We start from the raw sequence: 18,222 nt of genomic DNA on the forward strand, positions 1-18,222 counted from the left end.
AGGAACCAACATTGTTGGTTGCAATTAGAAAAGAGGAAAAGAACCATGACTAAAATTATATGATCACAAGGGATATGCAAACAACTCAATTGCAAAGTCGGGTTGGACAGAAATTTAACGGTGACAAGAGGAAAGGAGGGAGTGGACCAACTTGAGCAAATTGTGGACTTAAATAAGAGCTACATATTTTGTTCGACTTTAGAACTTTAGGCAATTCAGTGTTAAAGCTAAACTCAAACTTCAAAATTCAGCGCAACCCACCATCCTAAATACAAACTTCGACACATCAAAACTCAACCTCCCAAAACACTAAATTATTAACTTGAAAAGCTTATGAATCCCCCGCTTCATAACTCAACTCAACACCTCAAACGACCCCTTACAGATAATTGTATTGGAGGGTTTGGTTAAAAATTGGGATTAAAATCCATAAAATTCGAAGATAGTTATGCTTGATATTGCACGACAAAGTTCACATAAATCAATAATATCCGTGATTAATTCTTGTAATTATTTCGAATAATTTTATTATATAATTAATTGTTTTTTAATGTTTTGTTTATTTAACTATCAATATTAATAATTACCTTCCATTATATTAGTTGCTATTAAATTAATATAAATTTGTTAATTATGCAACAAATATGATTATTCTCGTCCAAAAAAAGCTCCAAGATTGTGGACCATGGGCTTAATCATTTTGGGCCTGGATCCAGCCCATTCTAATGACACAGGGCGATCCAGCACTATAAAATGGGTTTAAAAACCCTGATTACCACCTTCGTCATCCTTCGAGCAGCTGCACCACGCGTCTCGCAAACTCGGCTAGCTGCAATGGTACCTTCAAAATTTCTACTCATTCACTGCCTCCTTTGTTTAAGTTTCTTCCTTCTAGGGCTGATTTTTGTGTTTCTCTTTCTGTTGAACTCCTTGCGGTGGTTAGGGTATTGATCTCGTAGCGGGAGGTAAGAGCAAGAAGACCAAGAGGACTGCGCCCAAATCTGATGATATCTACCTTAAGTTACTCGTCAAGGTACTTCCTAAGCGCGATTTCCCATTCATAGCCACTTTCGTTTCATCTACCGGTGCTTAAAAATATCATATGCTTGATTGTTTAAGGGTTTGGTTTATTTTGGTTCTTGATTGCGGAGCTTGTGTAAATATAGTATTGTGTTGAAATGTCTCTGAAGGTGGTCTAATGCCGCTCCCATTGAAAGTCAATTGAAATGTCACTCGGTTGGTTTTTTTCGGTTCCTTACAGAAGACTCATTTGTTTCCCCTTATTTGATTTCCTTCCACGTTTTATTATTTTGCTCTATATCTCTTGTGCTTGTCTAATCTGTTTGTGGATGCCTAATTTTGTTTTTCGAATGAATTGGTTCGATGACTGGTCTTACTGCTTTGATGATATCTGTGAATCCCAGCTCATGATGAGACCTTTTGTAGGTCGGGGAATAGTCTTTACCCACAATATCTAAGCCTTAAGTCCAGTTACATTATCTTTTTTTTTTTTTTTTTCTTTTTAACTATTATCGGTAACATGTTTTCACTGTTGAAGTTAGTATGTACTCAAATGTTAACGCCTTCTGTAACTGCGTTTGCTTAGCTGTTCTTATATTGAATGCATAGAATGCCATGCTACCTATATTATTTCCCTTCGTAGGCACTAAATGTAATCATATATTGATAACAATTTGCCGTACTTTTCATCTTTTGTTTTGTTTCCTTCGGAAAATTAAAAGGTTCCCAGTGATGATTAACTTGACCATGCTAATACTGATCACTTTGTGATTGATCTTTTCTTTAGTAGTTCTGAGGGAACTGACTCCAAGGTTTAAGTTTTTGTGCTCATTTGCATTTGTTTCACTTGAGTGGGATGGGTGTACATTATATCTTTGGTTTATGCTTTTGTTATTTTTTCCATACAAATAGAAATATTTCTATGAAGTTAGATCATTTTCTCCCTTCTGCAATTAAGCCCTTTTAAACTGTTCAATTTGTTGTTTTTTTTCCAGATCATAAGGACTCTGAACATATGCCTTTAGAATGTAAAGAAGTTTTGTACATTTTGGTTTGACTTTTTCTAGGAGTCTTCTAATCATGTCTGTTTGTGTGCACTTTTGTAATATCCTAATGTTAGTTCTCTATGTAATCTGGAAAGAGAAGCTTATTGTGTGGGCATTTTCTTGAATAGAGTCGTTCTTTTTGCCTTCAAAAACACATGTTTCACCTAACTTGTATTGACTAATGAAGTGATTTCTCGCTTTCCTTTTCAGCTTTACCGCTTCCTTGTTCGTCGTACTGGAAGCAAGTTCAATGCTGTGATTCTCAAGCGCTTGTTCATGAGCAGGGTCAACAAGCCTCCACTTTCTCTCTCTAGGCTTATCCAGTTCATGAAAGGAAAGGTTAGTTTCATCATGTAATATTGTAAGTTCATTTTGGTTGTTTGTAACTGATTGTGCATGCTGGGAGGTCTAAAACCTCTTATATTTGTTGGTAATGTAATAGGAAAGCAAAATTGCCGTTGTTGTTGGGACTATTACTGATGATATTCGCGTCTATGAAGTTCCAGCATTGAAAGTTGCTGCTCTGAGATTTACAGAGACAGCAAGGGCAAGGATTGAGAAGGCTGGTGGTGAGTGTTTGACATTTGATCAGCTTGCTTTGAGGGCTCCTCTGGGTCAGAACACGGTATGAATATTTTCATGTTCCAAGTTATTTTTAGGCCACAACTTTCACGTTCTTGATGAATGTGTGGAAAAATTAGAGAGTTTCAGGCTATGCTTTAGATGTATATAGGGATTTGAATAATCTGTTGGCTCCATTTTTATTATTTTTGGGTTCATTTGCAGGTTCTCCTTAGAGGTTCCAAGAACTCCAGAGAGGCCGTGAAGCATTTTGGTCCAGCACCAGGTGTGCCCCACAGCCACTCCAAGCCTTATGTGAGGTCCAAGGGAAGGAAGTTTGAGAGGGCAAGAGGAAAGAGAAACAGCAGGGGATACAGGGTTTGATTCCATCATATTTTCCAAGCTAATTCAATCGTTGTGTGTTTTTCTGAACTCGATATCGCAAAATTAGTTACTTCAGTTGACTGTTTTGTCAAAATATTGTTGATTAGGACTTGATTCAATGGCATTCAGGCAGACTTTATTGAGTTCCTTTGGCTAGACATTGTGTGATGTCCATTTGATTTGAATTTCATTGAAATATGAGCATGTTACCTTGATTTTGATTTTTTTTTCTAAAAAAGATCATATTAACATCTCTAATAAATAGAGTACACCATTCTTCTTCTTGAATCTATTTCATCTAACCGAATACTATTGGTTGGATTATATTTCTAATATCTATAACTTCATTTTTATTTAGGTAATTTCTATGCTCTAAAACATTTAAGACTTTTAAGTCCATATTTTGTCCTCCCCTTTTATATTTGTTGCATTCGCAATGCATATCCATCATTGTCCAGTCATGAAGATCTTTTCCTCTTGCCTAGTCGTGACAACGTTCCAGTTTCAGTATGCCTATTGGTTGGCGTTTTTTGCATATCCTCTTCCAACGTTTGCCTAGTTCCAGTTTCAGTATGCCTATTGGTTAGCGTTTTTGGCATATCCTCTTCCAACGTTTCCCTTGTGACATTGAATCGTGGTTGTTTTGGGATGTAGTACTCCCCAGTTTCAGTATGCCTACTGGTTGGCGTTTTTGGCACATCCTCATCCAACGTTTGTGGCAGAATCGTGGTTGTGTCTAAATACAAATTAAACCAATAATCCAAGAGAATGATAATGGCAAGGAAAAAAGGGAGAATATGTTGGTATAATGACTTTTCTCCGAGGAAGAACTCCTAATCTAAAAAACATACCATCCATGAAAAACAACAAACACCCAACATATTTTTGTTCGACTTTTTATTCCATTCAACACGATAAGGTTTCGTACAGTCTACATATTTTAAACGACCACCTACCAAAGATCAGACGAATCAGAGTGGAACTTAACTGGTCTAAAACATGTATTTTCGATCCACATGTCGTTCAAAAAGCAAACAAGCACCCTAATTAACTGAAAAACACACTCTGTTCTGTTCTGGTTTGTAGAAGCGACTAGAACTTTTTGATGAAGTCAAGGATGTGAGAGCTAACCTCTTCAGGCTTCTCCTGGGTCAGGAAATGCCCAACTCCTTCCATTACCACAACCTCTTGCAAATATGGCACATCTTTTTTGAAACCTCCTCCATTCACATACTCCTTAACCCCTGGTGTCGTATACACCATATCGACATCCCCAACTACGAACTTCACTGGCACTTTCACTTGAACCCCTGTCCATGGGGCTGTCAGCTCCCAGTTTCTACACAAAATTCCATATACAAATCAAACACCTAAGCTCCTAATCTAACTTTTACTGTAATGCACGAGATCTTGTAGCATTTACGACATAAGATTGAAACCAAAAACTCAGCAGTTTGTGTAATTGGTGACTTACAAGTCCATTGATCTGTAATAGTTGAGTGGTCCAGTGAAGCCCTTGGACTCAAACTTGGAGGCAAAGTAAGAAAGATCTTCTTCTGAAAGCCAAGAGGGCAAGGGAGTTGAGGATTCAGGCCTGCTTTTAAAGGCTTGTCCTTTAGGAAAAATGGGAGGGCCTGTTCTTCTTGTTGTCAAAATGCCTCTTACCACTTCTTTGGCACCCACCATCGCCATCTCCTCTTCAATCTCTCCTGGATTCTGAAACAAATACAAATTTCTTATGCATATCCCTTCCCAAACAGAAAGCAAAAAAAAGGGACATGATCTAAAGAAAACTAGAGCGATCATGAGTTTATAAACAAGGATACGAGGCCTTCGGGAAAGCCCAAAACAAAGCCATGGTAGCTAATGCTCAAAGTGGACAATATCATACTATTGTGAAGAGTCGTGATTCCGATTCCTAACTTCAGTACCATAATCATGAGTACCTAGTACAATATCTTGTAGCACTCACTCATTATCAATTCTATCGAAAGAACTTACTTACGAGTGTGTGAAGTGTTTTTGGTGCATTATAATCACCATGGCAAAAACACAGACAAATCTCAATCGTTATGAACAAACAGCAAGCAAGAATTTTACATATATAAAAAGAAATCAACCTGGAATCTGCAAATGTAATAATCATCTCCAAAAAACTTCCTCATGCTCTCAACAGGCTTCACCTTGGGATGCCTAGGCCTAAACGGCACACTCAGACACACAAAAGCCTTAACAATGTCAGCTCGGAATAAACACAAACACCATGCGATCATTGCGCCCCAGTCATGCGCCACAACAAAAACCTCCTTAACTCCAAGAATCTCAACAAGAGCAACAAGATCCCCAACAATATGCATAATAGAGTAGCTAGAAAGTGAATCAGGAGCATCAGAATCGCCATACCCACGAAGGTCCGGCGCCACAGCGCGATACCCATGTGAGCTCAACGCCAAAATCTGATGGCGCCATGAATACCAAAGCTCTGGGAAGCCATGGATGAGAAGCACAATTGGGCCTTCGCCCTTCTCGGCTATGTGCATGTTTATACCATTGACGCTCACGGTTCTGTGCTGGATCGAATCCATGGCGATGGGTTGAAATTGTTCTTGATTTTTTCACTCTCTGCTTTGGATTCTTCGTCTTTGATAGAGCGGAAGGTGAATTGAATGAAGACGCAGAGATCGAACGTAGAAAACAGTGCGAATTTAGGTGAGGAGATGAAGGCCAATAAATGGGGTTCTCAAGACCGGAGTTTTCTCGGTTCATCTTTAAAAGCGGACCAAGCTTTTTTATTTTAAATAAAAGGCTAAATTAATAAAAAAAGATACTTTTTAAAATTTACTTTTCTCTTAAATTTATTTAAATTTTAATAATATTTTTAAGTTTAACTATTTTATAGTTAAGTTAGTTGGAGAATCACTATTTGGGTCAAATCATGAGCAATTATAAAATAGATAGTATCACTAGTGTTTCTAAGACAAGACACCCAATCTAATCAATAGGTTATTACTTGAACATGATCCTCTCATATGTGAGTCATGCACTATCGTATCAATAGTGTTTCTAAGACAAGACACCCAATCTAATCAATAGGTTATTACTTGAACATGATCCTCCCATATGTGAGCCATGTATTATACTAATAATGCATGACGTTAGATTATTAAAAAAATCAAAATTATTAAAAATAAATTTTTAATTACCAAACTTTTGAGGTAAAATTTAGTATTCATCAATTTTTCTAAAAATGACTATAAACTCCCTAGTAACTTTTGAAAATAGATTTCTAAATTATTTTTATATGGAGAATGACTATATTTATAGCTAGTACAATGTTTTCTGATGGTTCTTGATTTACCATGTTGAATTTGAACCCGACGCCGAGTTCTTTCGCCATTTGACTTAGTGACTTGCCAACCTGTTTCAACCTCTCTTCTTTCGCCATTCGCCTTGACTTGAGATTTGGAAATGCAAATGAAAGAGGAAATAGAAAAAGAATCAGTCAATTCCTTTCGAGTTTCGCCTTCACCCTTCCGTGCACCCACCTTAGGCGAGAGGCCGATCCCACGACTAAGATAGTCGCTCCAGAGGTCGCGCAGTTCCGACTTCGCCCGTGACAAGACTACAGAGAAAGCGGCGCTTTCGTGTAACATGCTATGGTCTCAACGCCCTTACGAGGTAGTTATGAGTTTCACGCGCTCTAAGCCCGGCCCGCACGCGGTTAGGAAGATTGGCCACAATCTGAGCGGTACCATCCACCCTACCCTACCACCTATAGGCGGTCGTCCGTCCTACGACGTACCATGATACTTTCCGTTTTGTCGAGCCCAGCTTTGGTCTCTAGTAGGACGACGTACCATGATACTTTCCGTTTTGTCGAGCCCAGCTTTGGTCTCTGGTTTGATGGTTGCCCATTCATTCCCAGTGGATCCTTCTTCTCCCTAAGAATTGAACGAACCCAGTTTTTCTATACGAGAGTGAGGAATCAAAACCAACAACTTCCCACTTTTGATGTCCCACGATTCTTCCCGTTTAGAAACTCAGGAGAAGGACAGGGGTCGCTAGGTCAGAAAAGCGAGAACTCAAAATTCTCCCCAAGTAGGATTTGAACCCACGACCAGAGGAAGGCTAACTGCTTACTAGTTGGGAGCTGTATGAGCTGTATGGACAGGTGTCGCTGTTCTCCTCCACAACCGCCGTCGATTTCATGACGACCTGAGAGAAGGTGGATTAGATTCATATACTGACCTCCCTTCCTGATATCGAAATCCACAATGTGGATCCTCTTCCTTTAATGCCTCAAGAATCGCGAGATTCGCCGCCATGAAGGCAAGCTTAAAGCAAAGAGAAACATCGTAAAGTGATTGAGTCGCTGCTGAGTGCTCGTCGTTGAAAATCTCCGCCACAAGAGGCGAAAATTTCGCTGGATTTACCCATGATTTCAAAACGAAAACCATATCCATATACTCTGCCAATCTCTGCACAGAACTAACTCTCGCATTCGAAATCTTAACCACCAGTGCAAGAATCTCATCCACAACCTCCAATTTTCCCTAAAAAATTGCCACCGCAGCCTCGATTACAAACTGTTTCCAAGAAATTGAAGACGGAGAAGCCATAGAGAACGACGTAGACGAAGAGCAAGAAGACAAAGCAGAGGTAGTTAGCAACGTTGAATCCGACTTCTGATTCCGTGGCGCCGTCGGACTAATTAGATTATGCATCGTCTCACACGAAACGCTAGTCGAACTCGTAATCATAGACGCAGCATCACTTCCATCATAGTCGTCGTTATCTTCAAGAAGTTGTTTCTCCAACTCCTGAAGGCGATGATTCATCATCATCTTCTTCTCCGAGTCTAGATTCTGCAAATTTGGAGGACCACCTCCGGTGAAAACTGACTGCATCTATGTTAATCCTCTGTCTGATGTACTTTTTCTATCCTCCAAATCTCCCTTGATCACATAAGCTGCCACATGAACCTCCTCATCCAAGCGATTTTTTCTTTCTGCCACTCGGTTTTGCTGTGGTGCCACATAAGCAGGAGGTTGTGCCACATAATCTATTGAGTCCTCCTTTTATTCTACCATTTCTTCAACATACGCCAACGGAAGCAGCGATTCAGATGTTTCAGCAAAATGAGTTTGTGATTCTTTTCCCTTACTCTTCTTGAGACATTTATACTGAAAATGACTAACGTCATGACAATAAAAACACTCAACAAGAATTTTGTTAAAACCTGATCTCCCATATCCTCGTCCTCTACCTCGAATTGTGTCACCTCCACGATTTGTTCTCTTTGTACTGCTGTCAAGAGTTATCTTCAATGCCTGCTCTTCCACAATATGTCTTTGCATACGTTGTTCATGAACCAGTAGACTACTATGCAATTCATCAATAGCCATGATGTCCAAATCGTTGGATTCTTAAATAGAGCAAGCCACGTAATCAAACTTTGAAGTCATGGAGCGCACAATTTTCTCAATAATGCTAACATCACTCATCTTTTCACCATGGAAACGCATTTTATTAGCAATTGTGAGAGTACAAGAAAAGATATCAGAAATCGTCTCGCCTTCCTTCATATGAAAGGTCTCAAAGTCCTTGTGCAGAGCCTATAGTTGTGCTCGTTTCATCTTTGTATTTCCTCGAATTTTTTTTCTTCATTGAATCCCAAATTCCTTTCGAAGATTCTTTATCCAAAATAGTCTCTAGAATGGAGTGATCGATGGTCTGGAAAAGGTAGTTCTTAGCTTTAACTCTTTTAATTTATGATCTGCTACCTCCTTCTTTGGTTCATCTAAGTAATCAGAATCATCCAATATTCTATGGAGTGAAGAAAGTTCTCCATTAACATGCTCCAATGATCATAGTGACAAATAAAATTTGGTATTGCTGGTTGAACAAAGTTGTCTTCAATGATCATAGTGACCAACAAATTTTGGTATTCCTACTTGAACAAAGTTGCCTTCAGTAGTCATCTTTAGTTGCAGCTGAGAGACAAGACTGTGATACCAAATGTTAAATTGGAATGAAGATAAGTTTGCAGAAGAATGAGGAAATTTAGTACGTGTAAAGAATGACTATATTTACAGGCAGTACAATAAACGGAAGATAAAAATAAAATCCTAATGGAAAGCAGAATATCATGCCAAAACAAAGAATCTGTCTTAAGATATGGGCATAAGATCATATAAGTGATATATATTCAGAAATTAGAACATAAAAAATAGCAACTAAATCTTTTTCAACATTCTCTTTGTCTCGAATCGAGATTATTTTTAGGTCAACAAAATTCCGTCCTCTTTATCCTTCTCTAGCCTAGCAACCCGAACTACATCCTCTTCTCCAATATATTCGTTCATGTTCTCTTTGATATCAATGGCTGCTCCTCGTGTGTCCTCTGATAGTTGCATGATTTTTGGATGAGAATAATAGTTTTTTTATTTTTGGATTGTTGTTTAGTTTGATTGAAATATTTTGAAAGTGTATATTTGATTTTTGAGATTTTTAGATTTTTAGATTTATTACATGATACTATACTTAAAAACGGGGCGGTTTGTTGTTGCCCTTAATTTGCTCCAAAATGTACTATAGGGTATATGACTAGTTGTCAACTTCTCCCTGCCCGAAGGGTTATATACTGCTAAGTCGTTGTTGTTGCCTTTGCCTACATGCTATATAACACCGTTTTCAATCTCTTACTAAATCTTGCTTTTGAACTCTCTTTCGAAAATCTCTCTGCCCTTGATTTCTAAAACCTTGTTCTTAAATCGGGGCTAGAGGCTCGAACATACGTTGTCCGTTCGTAGGCAATGCGCAAACGAATTGACACAACTCACTTGTTGCTGAGAAGTGAGTGCCGCACAATTGCAAGTCCGCTGACATGAAAAGAGTAATTGTGATAAGTGGTATCAGAGCAGGTTCGGCTCCTTAGAAAGTATTATGCAAACATGCCCGCTGCAAAAGAACCGGGCAAGTCCCAGGCTGACCGACTAGCTAAAATCGAAGAACAGATAATTTGCATGAGTGAATAACAATTAATTTGCATGAGTGAATAACAGTTGGGTGTCTTATCCCGGTAACACTATTGATACGACCCACTTTGTAATTGTTATAAATAATTATATCCAATTGTTTAACCCACTTTGTAATGGTTATAAATAATTGAGTCCATTCATGTAGATACATATGAGTGAGAGTATCATATAAGTTTGTATAAGACAGTCCCATGAAATATTTAATCTTTCTTTATAATCATGACCCAAATTTTGAGGCTTCAAAACCCTAACGGTGACTAAAAAGACGAAGACAAAGGCAAATAAGAGAAAAGGTAAAATAAAATAAAATAAAGGATAAAAATCCGATAAAATTTAAATCAAAATAAATCCAACATCAAAATTAAATACAAAATAAAAATTAAAATAAGAAGGTATTGTTCAAAATTTATTACAAAGGGAAAAATAGTTTGGGATACAATGATAAAACAAAATACAAAAGATTCAAACATGAAAATACAAGGTACAGACTCCGAAACAACCTCCTCTGTGACTGTACAGCTCTCGAACACTCTTCCACCTCGATTAGCAGCCTACGAACACTAGAAAAAGAAAGAGGAAAGGGGTGAGTATATCAATATACTCGGTAAGCAATCTACCTTTCATAACATCTTTAACCTAGCAAATATCCATGAGCTTTATTACTATGGGCTCTAGGAAATTCAGGCCTAGTCTCTACTACTATCTTAGTATCTGGGGTGCCTCGAAGTTTCAAGCGATACTTTAGCTACTCACGGACACACTCTGGGTATGGGGTGGGGTTGGGAGGGAGTAGTTCACCCATTTGTTATGTCGGGAGAGGGGGGAGTAGTTTACCCATTTTTGACGTTGCAAGTCTTCAAGAGTGACAAATCAGTGACAAATCTCATCTATGAGGTAAACGACCTTTCTGTTCTTAAACTTAGGTAGCTTGCTCTGCTCTCATCATTCATGGGAGATTAGCTTGCTCTGTAATTACATTCAACGAAAGACTATTTTCTTGAATTATTCAAATAACTTTTTTGTACATAAAATCTAAATTACTTTTTAGAGTATCTAATAGGTTAAGAAATATCATTCGGAAAATGTGAAAATTTAGTCGGGAGTAAATTACATTAAAAAAAATAGTAGGAAAAAAAAAATTGCACCTTAGGGCATTTATTTTTATTAGAACTTTACAACAAAATTTATATATCAGGATTAAAGCAGCTATACATATAATAGTTTTAATATTAAAAAAAATGCTAATAAGTTTTCTTAAATGAAACTCAATAAATAAATAAAAAAAGAAAAGAAAAAAACTGTAAAAACAAATTAATTAAAACAATTAAGAGAAATTTGTTTTAAGAATTAAAAAAGAAAAAAAGAAAAAAAGAAAAATCTAAAAACCCGGCAAACAAACAATAGGCTAGCAGAAATGGAACAAAAAAACACCCCAAAAACAGCGGTTAACCACAGCAAGTCCAAAGGCCATCCGCCCCTCTCTGAGGACCAAACAAATCCACCATTATAAACACAACCCCCCCATCAAGAAACTCAATTCATCTCTCCATCTACAAAAATTTCAGGCTTTCATCCCAATTCAGTCGTCAAAGAACAGACAAAAGATATGAAGCCCATTTCAGTCGCTGTGGCTGTTTTGGTGGTGGTTTCCCTCTGTTCCTTCCAAGCACAGGGAGACAATGAACTGATCACCAAAGCCTGCAGCAGAACCGCTTACAACGACCTGTGCAAAGCAATCTTACAAGCAGCACCAAATAGCAATGACGCAGATCTCTATGGATTAACACAATTCGCATTGAGCATTGCAGCACAGAATGTTAGCAACATATATCAAACCATAGACAAACTTCAAAACGACTCATCCGTAGACAGTTTCATGGATGAATGCTTGACGGACTGCTTGGAGAATTATCAAGATGCTACTGACCAAATCGAAGATTCTGTCACTGCTTTGGAATTCAAAGCCTTTAACGATGTCAGGACATGGGTTGCTGCTGCCATGAGCGATGTAGCTACCTGCGACCTGGGCTTCAAAGACAAGCCTGGCTATCAATCTCCTGTTCACCAAATGAGTGCCGTTTTTGATCAGATATGCAGCATTGTCTTGACCTTTAATCACTGTTTAATTGAAGGGAATGTTCACCTCACCAGCTAAACATGGTTTGGTTGTAGTTTGTTTCTTTCTTTCTGGCTCTTCAAACCTCAAAAACATAATAAATGTTTTAACGTAAATTATCATATCAATATCATCCTCCAAACAGAAAGAGAGGGTGAACGAACACATTCAATTGAGTAAATACCAATTCTTATGTTCAGATCTCTTCAGTTTTTATTTCGTTTTCTTCTTTCTCACAAAGTAATTCACAAGAAAACTTGGAAATCATCAGGGATTAACAATCTACACAAACAATCGAATCGAAATCCTACAGATCGGAAGATTTCTTTGAACTCTCAGTTATTCATCCACGAAACGAACTAACAAATTGATATCAGCCAAGGAATTTCAGATCCCTTGAAACCTTCATCTCCTCATGTATAAATCATCGATTTCCATTTGTTTTCCCTCTGAAAACCTTATTCATGAGAAAACTCATGTGAAATGCGTCGATACTGATAGAAGCAAAGAAATCACCAGGGATTTAACCATTTGAAAAATGATGGATTCGAAATCTCATGCAAGACAATCAAACACAGAATTCAAAACAGAAAAATATAATAGGGGATGGAAGAAAATTAATGTAATCCAGTTACATTGGAGCGCATCTCCATTGAAAATAGGAAGAGAAGACTCAAGCAGAAAGGATGATTTCGCTGTCCGCGCAGATACAATCCTGGAAACGATTTTAATGAGAAACAAATTTCCAAGAAGATCTCTGCGCGGAATATGAACAAGTAAACCCCAACTTAGAAGAAAACACGCTAATTTCTAAAATATTGAAATGAAACGGCGCAAAACTTGAATTTGCAACGAATTTCTGAAGAACTCACTGTAATTCTCAAGTCCGCAAAAACCCTTTTTATATAGAAGGGGCGGGGGTATATGTTGCGAAATGACGATAATACCCATTAAATCTCAACAAATAAAAAATAATAATAATAACTACATACATAAAGCTTTGCCCAAACGGTTGATTTTACATATTTTTCCATTAAATTATTTTCTAATTATTGTCAATTGTAATTAAAAGAGTTCTCCCCCAAATCATTATTGCTTGGTCCCTCCACTTTTTCTACCCCTGTTAACCAAACTACTATTAGGAGTGTATATCTAATCCGACAACCCAAACCAACCCGAGTTATTTTTTCTGGATCCGAAGTGACTCGGTTCAGTTTCCGGTTCATAGGATAAAATACTCGGGTTAGACCCGAAACTGAATAAAACTCAATGTTTTATGATATTGTATGATGACGATGATGCATGACAACATGACGATGTAAGATGTAAGATTATGAAGTTTCTTAATAGGATGTTATTCCACATTAAGATGAAATGCATATTTTAAATGTCATGCTACATTATGAAGATGATTTTTCCCAAGACACACTATGATGATGATCATGTCTTACATGACACTTAAAAACGTCGTTACGGACAACTAGCTCGACTATGATTGGTCCAGGGGGTGCAAACCATCTGGGGATCCACGCTTGCACGTGTGGGTCATGTGTAAAGAAGTACTACACGTCTAGTTTTGTCTAAACTGGAGGGCACCCATACGATGGTTTTTAACATAAGCCCGTAGATCATGAGTTGCATGCATTTAAATTCTCTAAATCTAATAGTGGGGTCACTTACTAATTATTTCATAAAATAATCAAGTATGTGCTACTTCTATTTCAGGTAAAGGCAAGACACCCTATATGACTGACGACCACATCACAACCAAAGACCGTGCATAAAATATTAATATTATTTTATTTTCTTAGACTTAGGTTGATGTTTTTCATTAAATGTTTTACTTGCTTTATTTATTATTAGTCCTTATCTCGTTGAAGTTATGCTTTAAGATGAAAATTATGTTTCACGACGTTTTAAATGTTTAATTCCGCATAAAAGCATAAGTAATGATGATAGTAGCAACTTTAAGTTAGTAAAAATTTAAGGTCGTTACATAGTTTCTATTGTGCCTAGTGGGATAGCTCGGTTAGTTACTATCTCCACTCAAAAGAGCGACGCGACAATTAGTTATTGTCCTAGCCCAAGAGGGGGCATGAACAAGCAAGTTACTGTCTTTCCTCGAAAGTAATTACTCTTTATGTGTGAAAAAACGACAACCCCACTAGAGAAAATCCTCCCTTTGGAACCCTAAATAGCTAGGTGTGGAATATGTATATTAGGTTAGGGCAAAAAAGAGAGTCCTCCATACTTAATAGACTTATCTTAGGCTCAACTTGTGAGCATGTAGATTGAGGTGCAATTCGAACAGATATTACGAGGGACCTAGGCTTACGTTAAACATAGAGTATTGAATATCCTAAACCCTTCCGTTATGAACCTCAAGAGTATTGAATATCCTAGGCTTACATAAAACATAGAGTATTGAATATCATAGGCTTACGTAAAACATAGAGTATTGAATATCCTAAACCCTTCCGTTGGTCTAATACGTGAACCATCAATATCTCTTGTTTCGGGAAGGAAAAGTTGGTTGCAAAGATCTAATGTCTCTAAGACAAGATACCGTGGCTGCAAAGATCAGAGAATAACTACATTATTATGTCTCACAACAAAGGTGGCGTTGGAAACTAGAGAGGAGACACTCCCATCCAATGCTCTTCCCATACACACAATTACACTTTTATCTTTCAATACCTTGTCCTTGCACACTTAGCCGCGTTACCCACTCCCAACAGAATAATAACCAATAAATCAATCATTCATTCCATCCCAACCAATCAAATAAAATCAAATTCCTTTTCATAATTAAAATAGATCTCAATCCATATGCGTCAAAACATCAATCAAGGGAAGAAGAAAGCTCACAAGCTTGAATGTCTCTACAACTTATTCAACACAGCTATTGGTTGTACTGATTTTTTCATGCAGCAGCAGCAGCAGCAGCAGCAGCTAATATTCCATTCTTCTATCATTTGCCTCTTTCCTTCATTTCAAGGATACCCAACCCATTAGTCAAAGCTAGAGTTCAAGAACTTCAGCAATTCATTTCTTTTGTTTTCCTCAGCTTTGTCCTCCTTTGATTTATCAAGTTTCAACAATATCTGCAAAAATAATAATAATAGTGAAAAACTAAATTATCAATGGCAGCAACATTCCATGTACTTGTGACACTTCGCATTTGACCTTTTTCAAAATCATTTTTAAATTCCCAAATTTGATGAGTGAGAAGTATTTTTGGACAAGGCAAAGATGTTTTAACAATAACATGTCGAAACATAGAAAGAAGAGGCGGATCTTTCACCTTTTTGCCAGAGACAGCACTCCGTCGTGTACCATCATCCTCCCGCGCTAAAAACTGCAAATACATGAAGTAACTGTAAATTTGACATTTGAGATGCCAAAACAGAAGAGAACTGAAAATAAACAATGGTGTTAAGGTAACCTTAGACAGCTGCACAGGGCTGCTACTTCTCTCTTCTGGCTGTTTCTATAAATCGACTCCGATTGCCAGGACAAATCCGCACAACAAACCAGCAGGCAAATCAATCAACAGCCCGATCATCATTCCACAGACCCCAACTCCAAGTTCAAAGAATCAATCAGTAAATAGTCATACAAACATCTAACACTATATCCAATTCAGAAACAAATCATAGATGTAGTCTAAAGATTGCATGACTAAAAAAATAATGATAATTTGGCAAATAGATCAGTACTTTCATCTTTTGTCTAAAGATTGCGTGCTTGTCTTTCTTAGAGGCTCAACATTTTAGCCCCAATGCTTATGCTTTCTTTAGATTGCACGTGGTTAGGCCTAGCATACATGAGACTTTCTCCTCTACTTATTTTTATAATTTATTTTTCTGAATGAGGGCTTGCACTCTATTTGAACACACTGATGCTTGGAGCCTTAACACCTCATGAAATGATTAGAAGAATAATATTCATTTGATGCTTATTCTTTACACAGTCGGGTTATCGTAATTCAGGTTGTTAATACTTTTACTACCCAGGACAAAAAAACATTTTAGATTGAAACTTAAATATCTTCTTAAAATCTTTATCACAATATGTTCATTTATATTTTAATTTAAACTGAGGCTTATCATACTACCTCGAAGCTTACATCTCACCTCTTCTGAATTAAATCTAAAACATTGAATACATGTGTTAAAAGTTACATCTACTTTATCACTATATGTTCTAAAGTGCCTAGAGGTAGATACAGGTAAAAGACATGATGCCAGCAAGGCAATTTCCATAACATTTCTCAGTTCATTGAAAGCACAACATTAACAACAACAAAGGGAAAAATAGTACACAAACAGGCAAGTGGTCTACCTCTTTAGCTTTATGCTTACGCCTTTTATGGTGTTGACTCTTACTTCGCTCCCTCTCCTTATACAAAGATGCACAAAAAAGAGTGAAAATAACAAGGTGAAAATCCACAAGTGGAACTACAAAGCCAACACATAAATCCAAAGATAAAAATGACTATTTAAAGCATCTACCTTTTTCGTTCCATCATTCTTCTTATGCCGCTTTGAACGGCCTGACATTTCAGGCTCGCTTTGAGAAGAGCTATGGCTTCTACATGTATATACAAGGATAAGTAAAAACTATCTTAGGTTCATGAGATGTGCTAAGAAAAAATAGTTGTCAAGGAAACCAGAATACCACTCACTGAAAAACAAGATCTTCGAAAGTATAAATTAGGAAACCAGCCAAAATATTTAGTACATCTAGCATAATTAAGCCATTACATAAAATACATTCCAATGAAGAAACAGAAAGCAATTACATCACTTGGTAATGTTTTCATTTTTACTTGTTTTTTAACATTGAAAAATAAAACGGTTCAGTAACTATTCTATATTTCTCAGTCCCCATTTTTAACAAATGCACCCAACACAGTGTGCAAATTTTGGGGGAAAAAAAACAAAATTTAAATTCTTGTTTCTTTGTTTCTCGTTTATTACAGATATTACTAACATTGTATTTGTTACGAATTTAAGAACAAAGAAAATCTCATTTCTTGTTTCGGTTATTATTTCGGTTATTATTTTAAAGAAAATATATAAATATTGAAAATTTTAAATGTAACATAAAAACATGACGCGATCACATTTTTGTTCATATTTTTAAAAGAGTAGGAAATACACAAGATGAGTCCTAAATTCTTAGCTTTCTAAACAGAAAAAGGCATACGTTTCAATTCTGAACCAAGAGCTAAGGTTCTCTTTCCGATCAATAATCACTAACAACCTATCATAACTAAGATTACATAAATCGTATGACTTCCTGTAAGAGATCGGGAAAACCAAAATAGAACAAATCAGAAAGGGCTATAAATCGCATGACTTCCAGTAGAAAATCGGGAAACCAAAAAAAACAAAAAAACAAAAATCAGAAAAGGCACAACAGATTCCTCAAAAAACCTAAATCTCCCAATCCAAACTCTAATCAACAGCAATCAAACAACGAGCAAGGAAACAAAAGATCAGAAACAACAAAGGAAAAACATAATAGGAGAAAAACTATTGAATTTGCTGAGGTTACCGGGAGTAATCGGATTCGGAGTCGGAGGAAGATAAAGAATTGGAGGAGGAGCGGCGGTGCCTGCGACGACGCTTAGAATGAGAGCGAGACTTCTTGCGAATCCTAAGAGCGTCCCGATCTTTTTCACGGCGAGTTCTACGGCGACGGCGACGACGAGAAGAGGAAGACGATGAATCGGAAGTGTAGGGTGATGCCGACGAAGACGAAGCCGCCATCGATCAGAGCGAGAGAGAGAGAGAGAGAGAGAGAGGGTAATGTTTTGGCAAAGAACCGAAGGGTAAGCCGCTGAAGAAAAAGAAAGGGTTATTTCATAACATTTTGGGTCCTTTGTGAAAAATATTTACGTTTCTTTTTTTAATGATTTTGTAAAATATCATTGTGACATCTTCTATATATATATATATATATATAAAATAAAAATAAAATAAAAAAAATTGATTTTCATGATTGAAACTTGTAATAACAACGTTCTTTATTTTGCTAATTTTATTTT

General features: G+C 37.0%; 4 protein-coding genes and 2 non-coding genes across 9 annotated transcripts; 4 read left to right on the top strand and 2 right to left on the bottom strand.

The window, feature by feature from the left end:
- Positions 1 to 738: 738 nt before the first annotated feature.
- Positions 739 to 18,222, top strand: LOC111469018 (60S ribosomal protein L18-2). 2 transcript variants are annotated; one of them, XR_002714813.1, is made up of 6 exons: positions 739 to 837; positions 944 to 1,033; positions 2,277 to 2,405; positions 2,509 to 2,691; positions 2,853 to 3,071; positions 18,204 to 18,222. XR_002714813.1 is itself a non-coding variant. In XM_023114227.1 (5 exons), exons 1-5 carry the CDS (start codon positions 754 to 756, stop codon positions 3,009 to 3,011), a joined length of 645 nt encoding a protein of 214 aa, XP_022969995.1. In that variant the 5' UTR covers positions 739 to 753; the 3' UTR covers positions 3,012 to 3,234. The 2 variants fall into 2 exon arrangements, 1 of the variants encoding a protein (XP_022969995.1); XM_023114227.1 differs by lacking the exon at positions 18,204 to 18,222 and having other exon boundaries at positions 2,853 to 3,234.
- Positions 1,392 to 1,487, top strand: LOC111473278. Its single transcript, XR_002715623.1, has one exon. It is a non-coding gene; the product is annotated as a small nucleolar RNA snoR69Y (small nucleolar RNA).
- Positions 1,743 to 1,823, top strand: LOC111473292. The gene has a single exon (XR_002715630.1). It is a non-coding gene; the product is annotated as a small nucleolar RNA snoR53Y (small nucleolar RNA).
- Positions 3,869 to 5,764, bottom strand: LOC111468917 (epoxide hydrolase A-like). The gene is made up of 3 exons (XM_023114068.1): positions 5,132 to 5,764; positions 4,486 to 4,727; positions 3,869 to 4,350 (listed from the first exon to the last, which is right to left on the bottom strand). The coding sequence occupies exons 1-3, from the start codon at positions 5,594 to 5,596 to the stop codon at positions 4,104 to 4,106; spliced, it is 954 nt and encodes a 317-aa protein (XP_022969836.1). The 5' UTR covers positions 5,597 to 5,764; the 3' UTR covers positions 3,869 to 4,103.
- On the top strand, positions 11,443 to 12,235 carry LOC111469035 (pectinesterase inhibitor 7-like). The gene has a single exon (XM_023114255.1). The coding sequence runs from the start codon at positions 11,658 to 11,660 to the stop codon at positions 12,204 to 12,206; it is 549 nt and encodes a 182-aa protein (XP_022970023.1). The 5' UTR covers positions 11,443 to 11,657; the 3' UTR covers positions 12,207 to 12,235.
- On the bottom strand, positions 15,104 to 18,072 carry LOC111469042 (NKAP family protein). 3 transcript variants are annotated; one of them, XM_023114276.1, is made up of 6 exons: positions 17,730 to 18,072; positions 16,682 to 16,760; positions 16,512 to 16,565; positions 15,613 to 15,657; positions 15,472 to 15,525; positions 15,104 to 15,271 (listed from the first exon to the last, which is right to left on the bottom strand). In XM_023114276.1, exons 1-6 carry the CDS (start codon positions 17,942 to 17,944, stop codon positions 15,179 to 15,181), a joined length of 540 nt encoding a protein of 179 aa, XP_022970044.1. In that variant the 5' UTR covers positions 17,945 to 18,072; the 3' UTR covers positions 15,104 to 15,178. The 3 variants fall into 3 exon arrangements, 2 of the variants coding, with proteins under 2 accessions (XP_022970044.1, XP_022970036.1); XM_023114268.1 differs by having other exon boundaries at positions 16,512 to 16,568; XR_002714815.1 differs by lacking the exon at positions 17,730 to 18,072 and having other exon boundaries at positions 15,613 to 15,749; positions 16,682 to 16,717.

The sequence above is a fragment of the Cucurbita maxima genome, unplaced genomic scaffold (genome assembly GCF_002738345.1).
Source record: "Cucurbita maxima cultivar Rimu unplaced genomic scaffold, Cmax_1.0 Cma_Scf00002, whole genome shotgun sequence".
NCBI classification, from domain to species: domain Eukaryota; kingdom Viridiplantae; phylum Streptophyta; class Magnoliopsida; order Cucurbitales; family Cucurbitaceae; genus Cucurbita; species Cucurbita maxima.

Coding starts and splice junctions, on each gene's coding strand:
- LOC111469018 (XM_023114227.1), top strand. CDS start 754: ATGGGTTTAAAAACCCTGATTACCACCTTCGTCATCCTTCGAGCAGCT. Junction 838..943: donor AAACTCGGCTAGCTGCAATG/GTACCTTCAAAA, acceptor TGCGGTGGTTAG/GGTATTGATCTCGTAGCGGG. Junction 2,692..2,852: donor CTCCTCTGGGTCAGAACACG/GTATGAATATTT, acceptor GTTCATTTGCAG/GTTCTCCTTAGAGGTTCCAA.
- LOC111469035 (XM_023114255.1), top strand. CDS start 11,658: ATGAAGCCCATTTCAGTCGCTGTGGCTGTTTTGGTGGTGGTTTCCCTC.
- LOC111468917 (XM_023114068.1), bottom strand. CDS start 5,596: ATGGATTCGATCCAGCACAGAACCGTGAGCGTCAATGGTATAAACATG. Junction 4,728..5,131: donor ATTACATTTGCAGATTCCAG/GTTGATTTCTTT, acceptor TATTTGTTTCAG/AATCCAGGAGAGATTGAAGA. Junction 4,351..4,485: donor TATTACAGATCAATGGACTT/GTAAGTCACCAA, acceptor AATTTTGTGTAG/AAACTGGGAGCTGACAGCCC.
- LOC111469042 (XM_023114268.1), bottom strand. CDS start 17,944: ATGGCGGCTTCGTCTTCGTCGGCATCACCCTACACTTCCGATTCATCG. Junction 16,569..16,681: donor AGAATGATGGAACGAAAAAG/GTAGATGCTTTA, acceptor TCTTTGTATAAG/GAGAGGGAGCGAAGTAAGAG. Junction 15,658..16,511: donor GTAAGCATAAAGCTAAAGAG/GTAGACCACTTG, acceptor GTCGATTTATAG/AAACAGCCAGAAGAGAGAAG.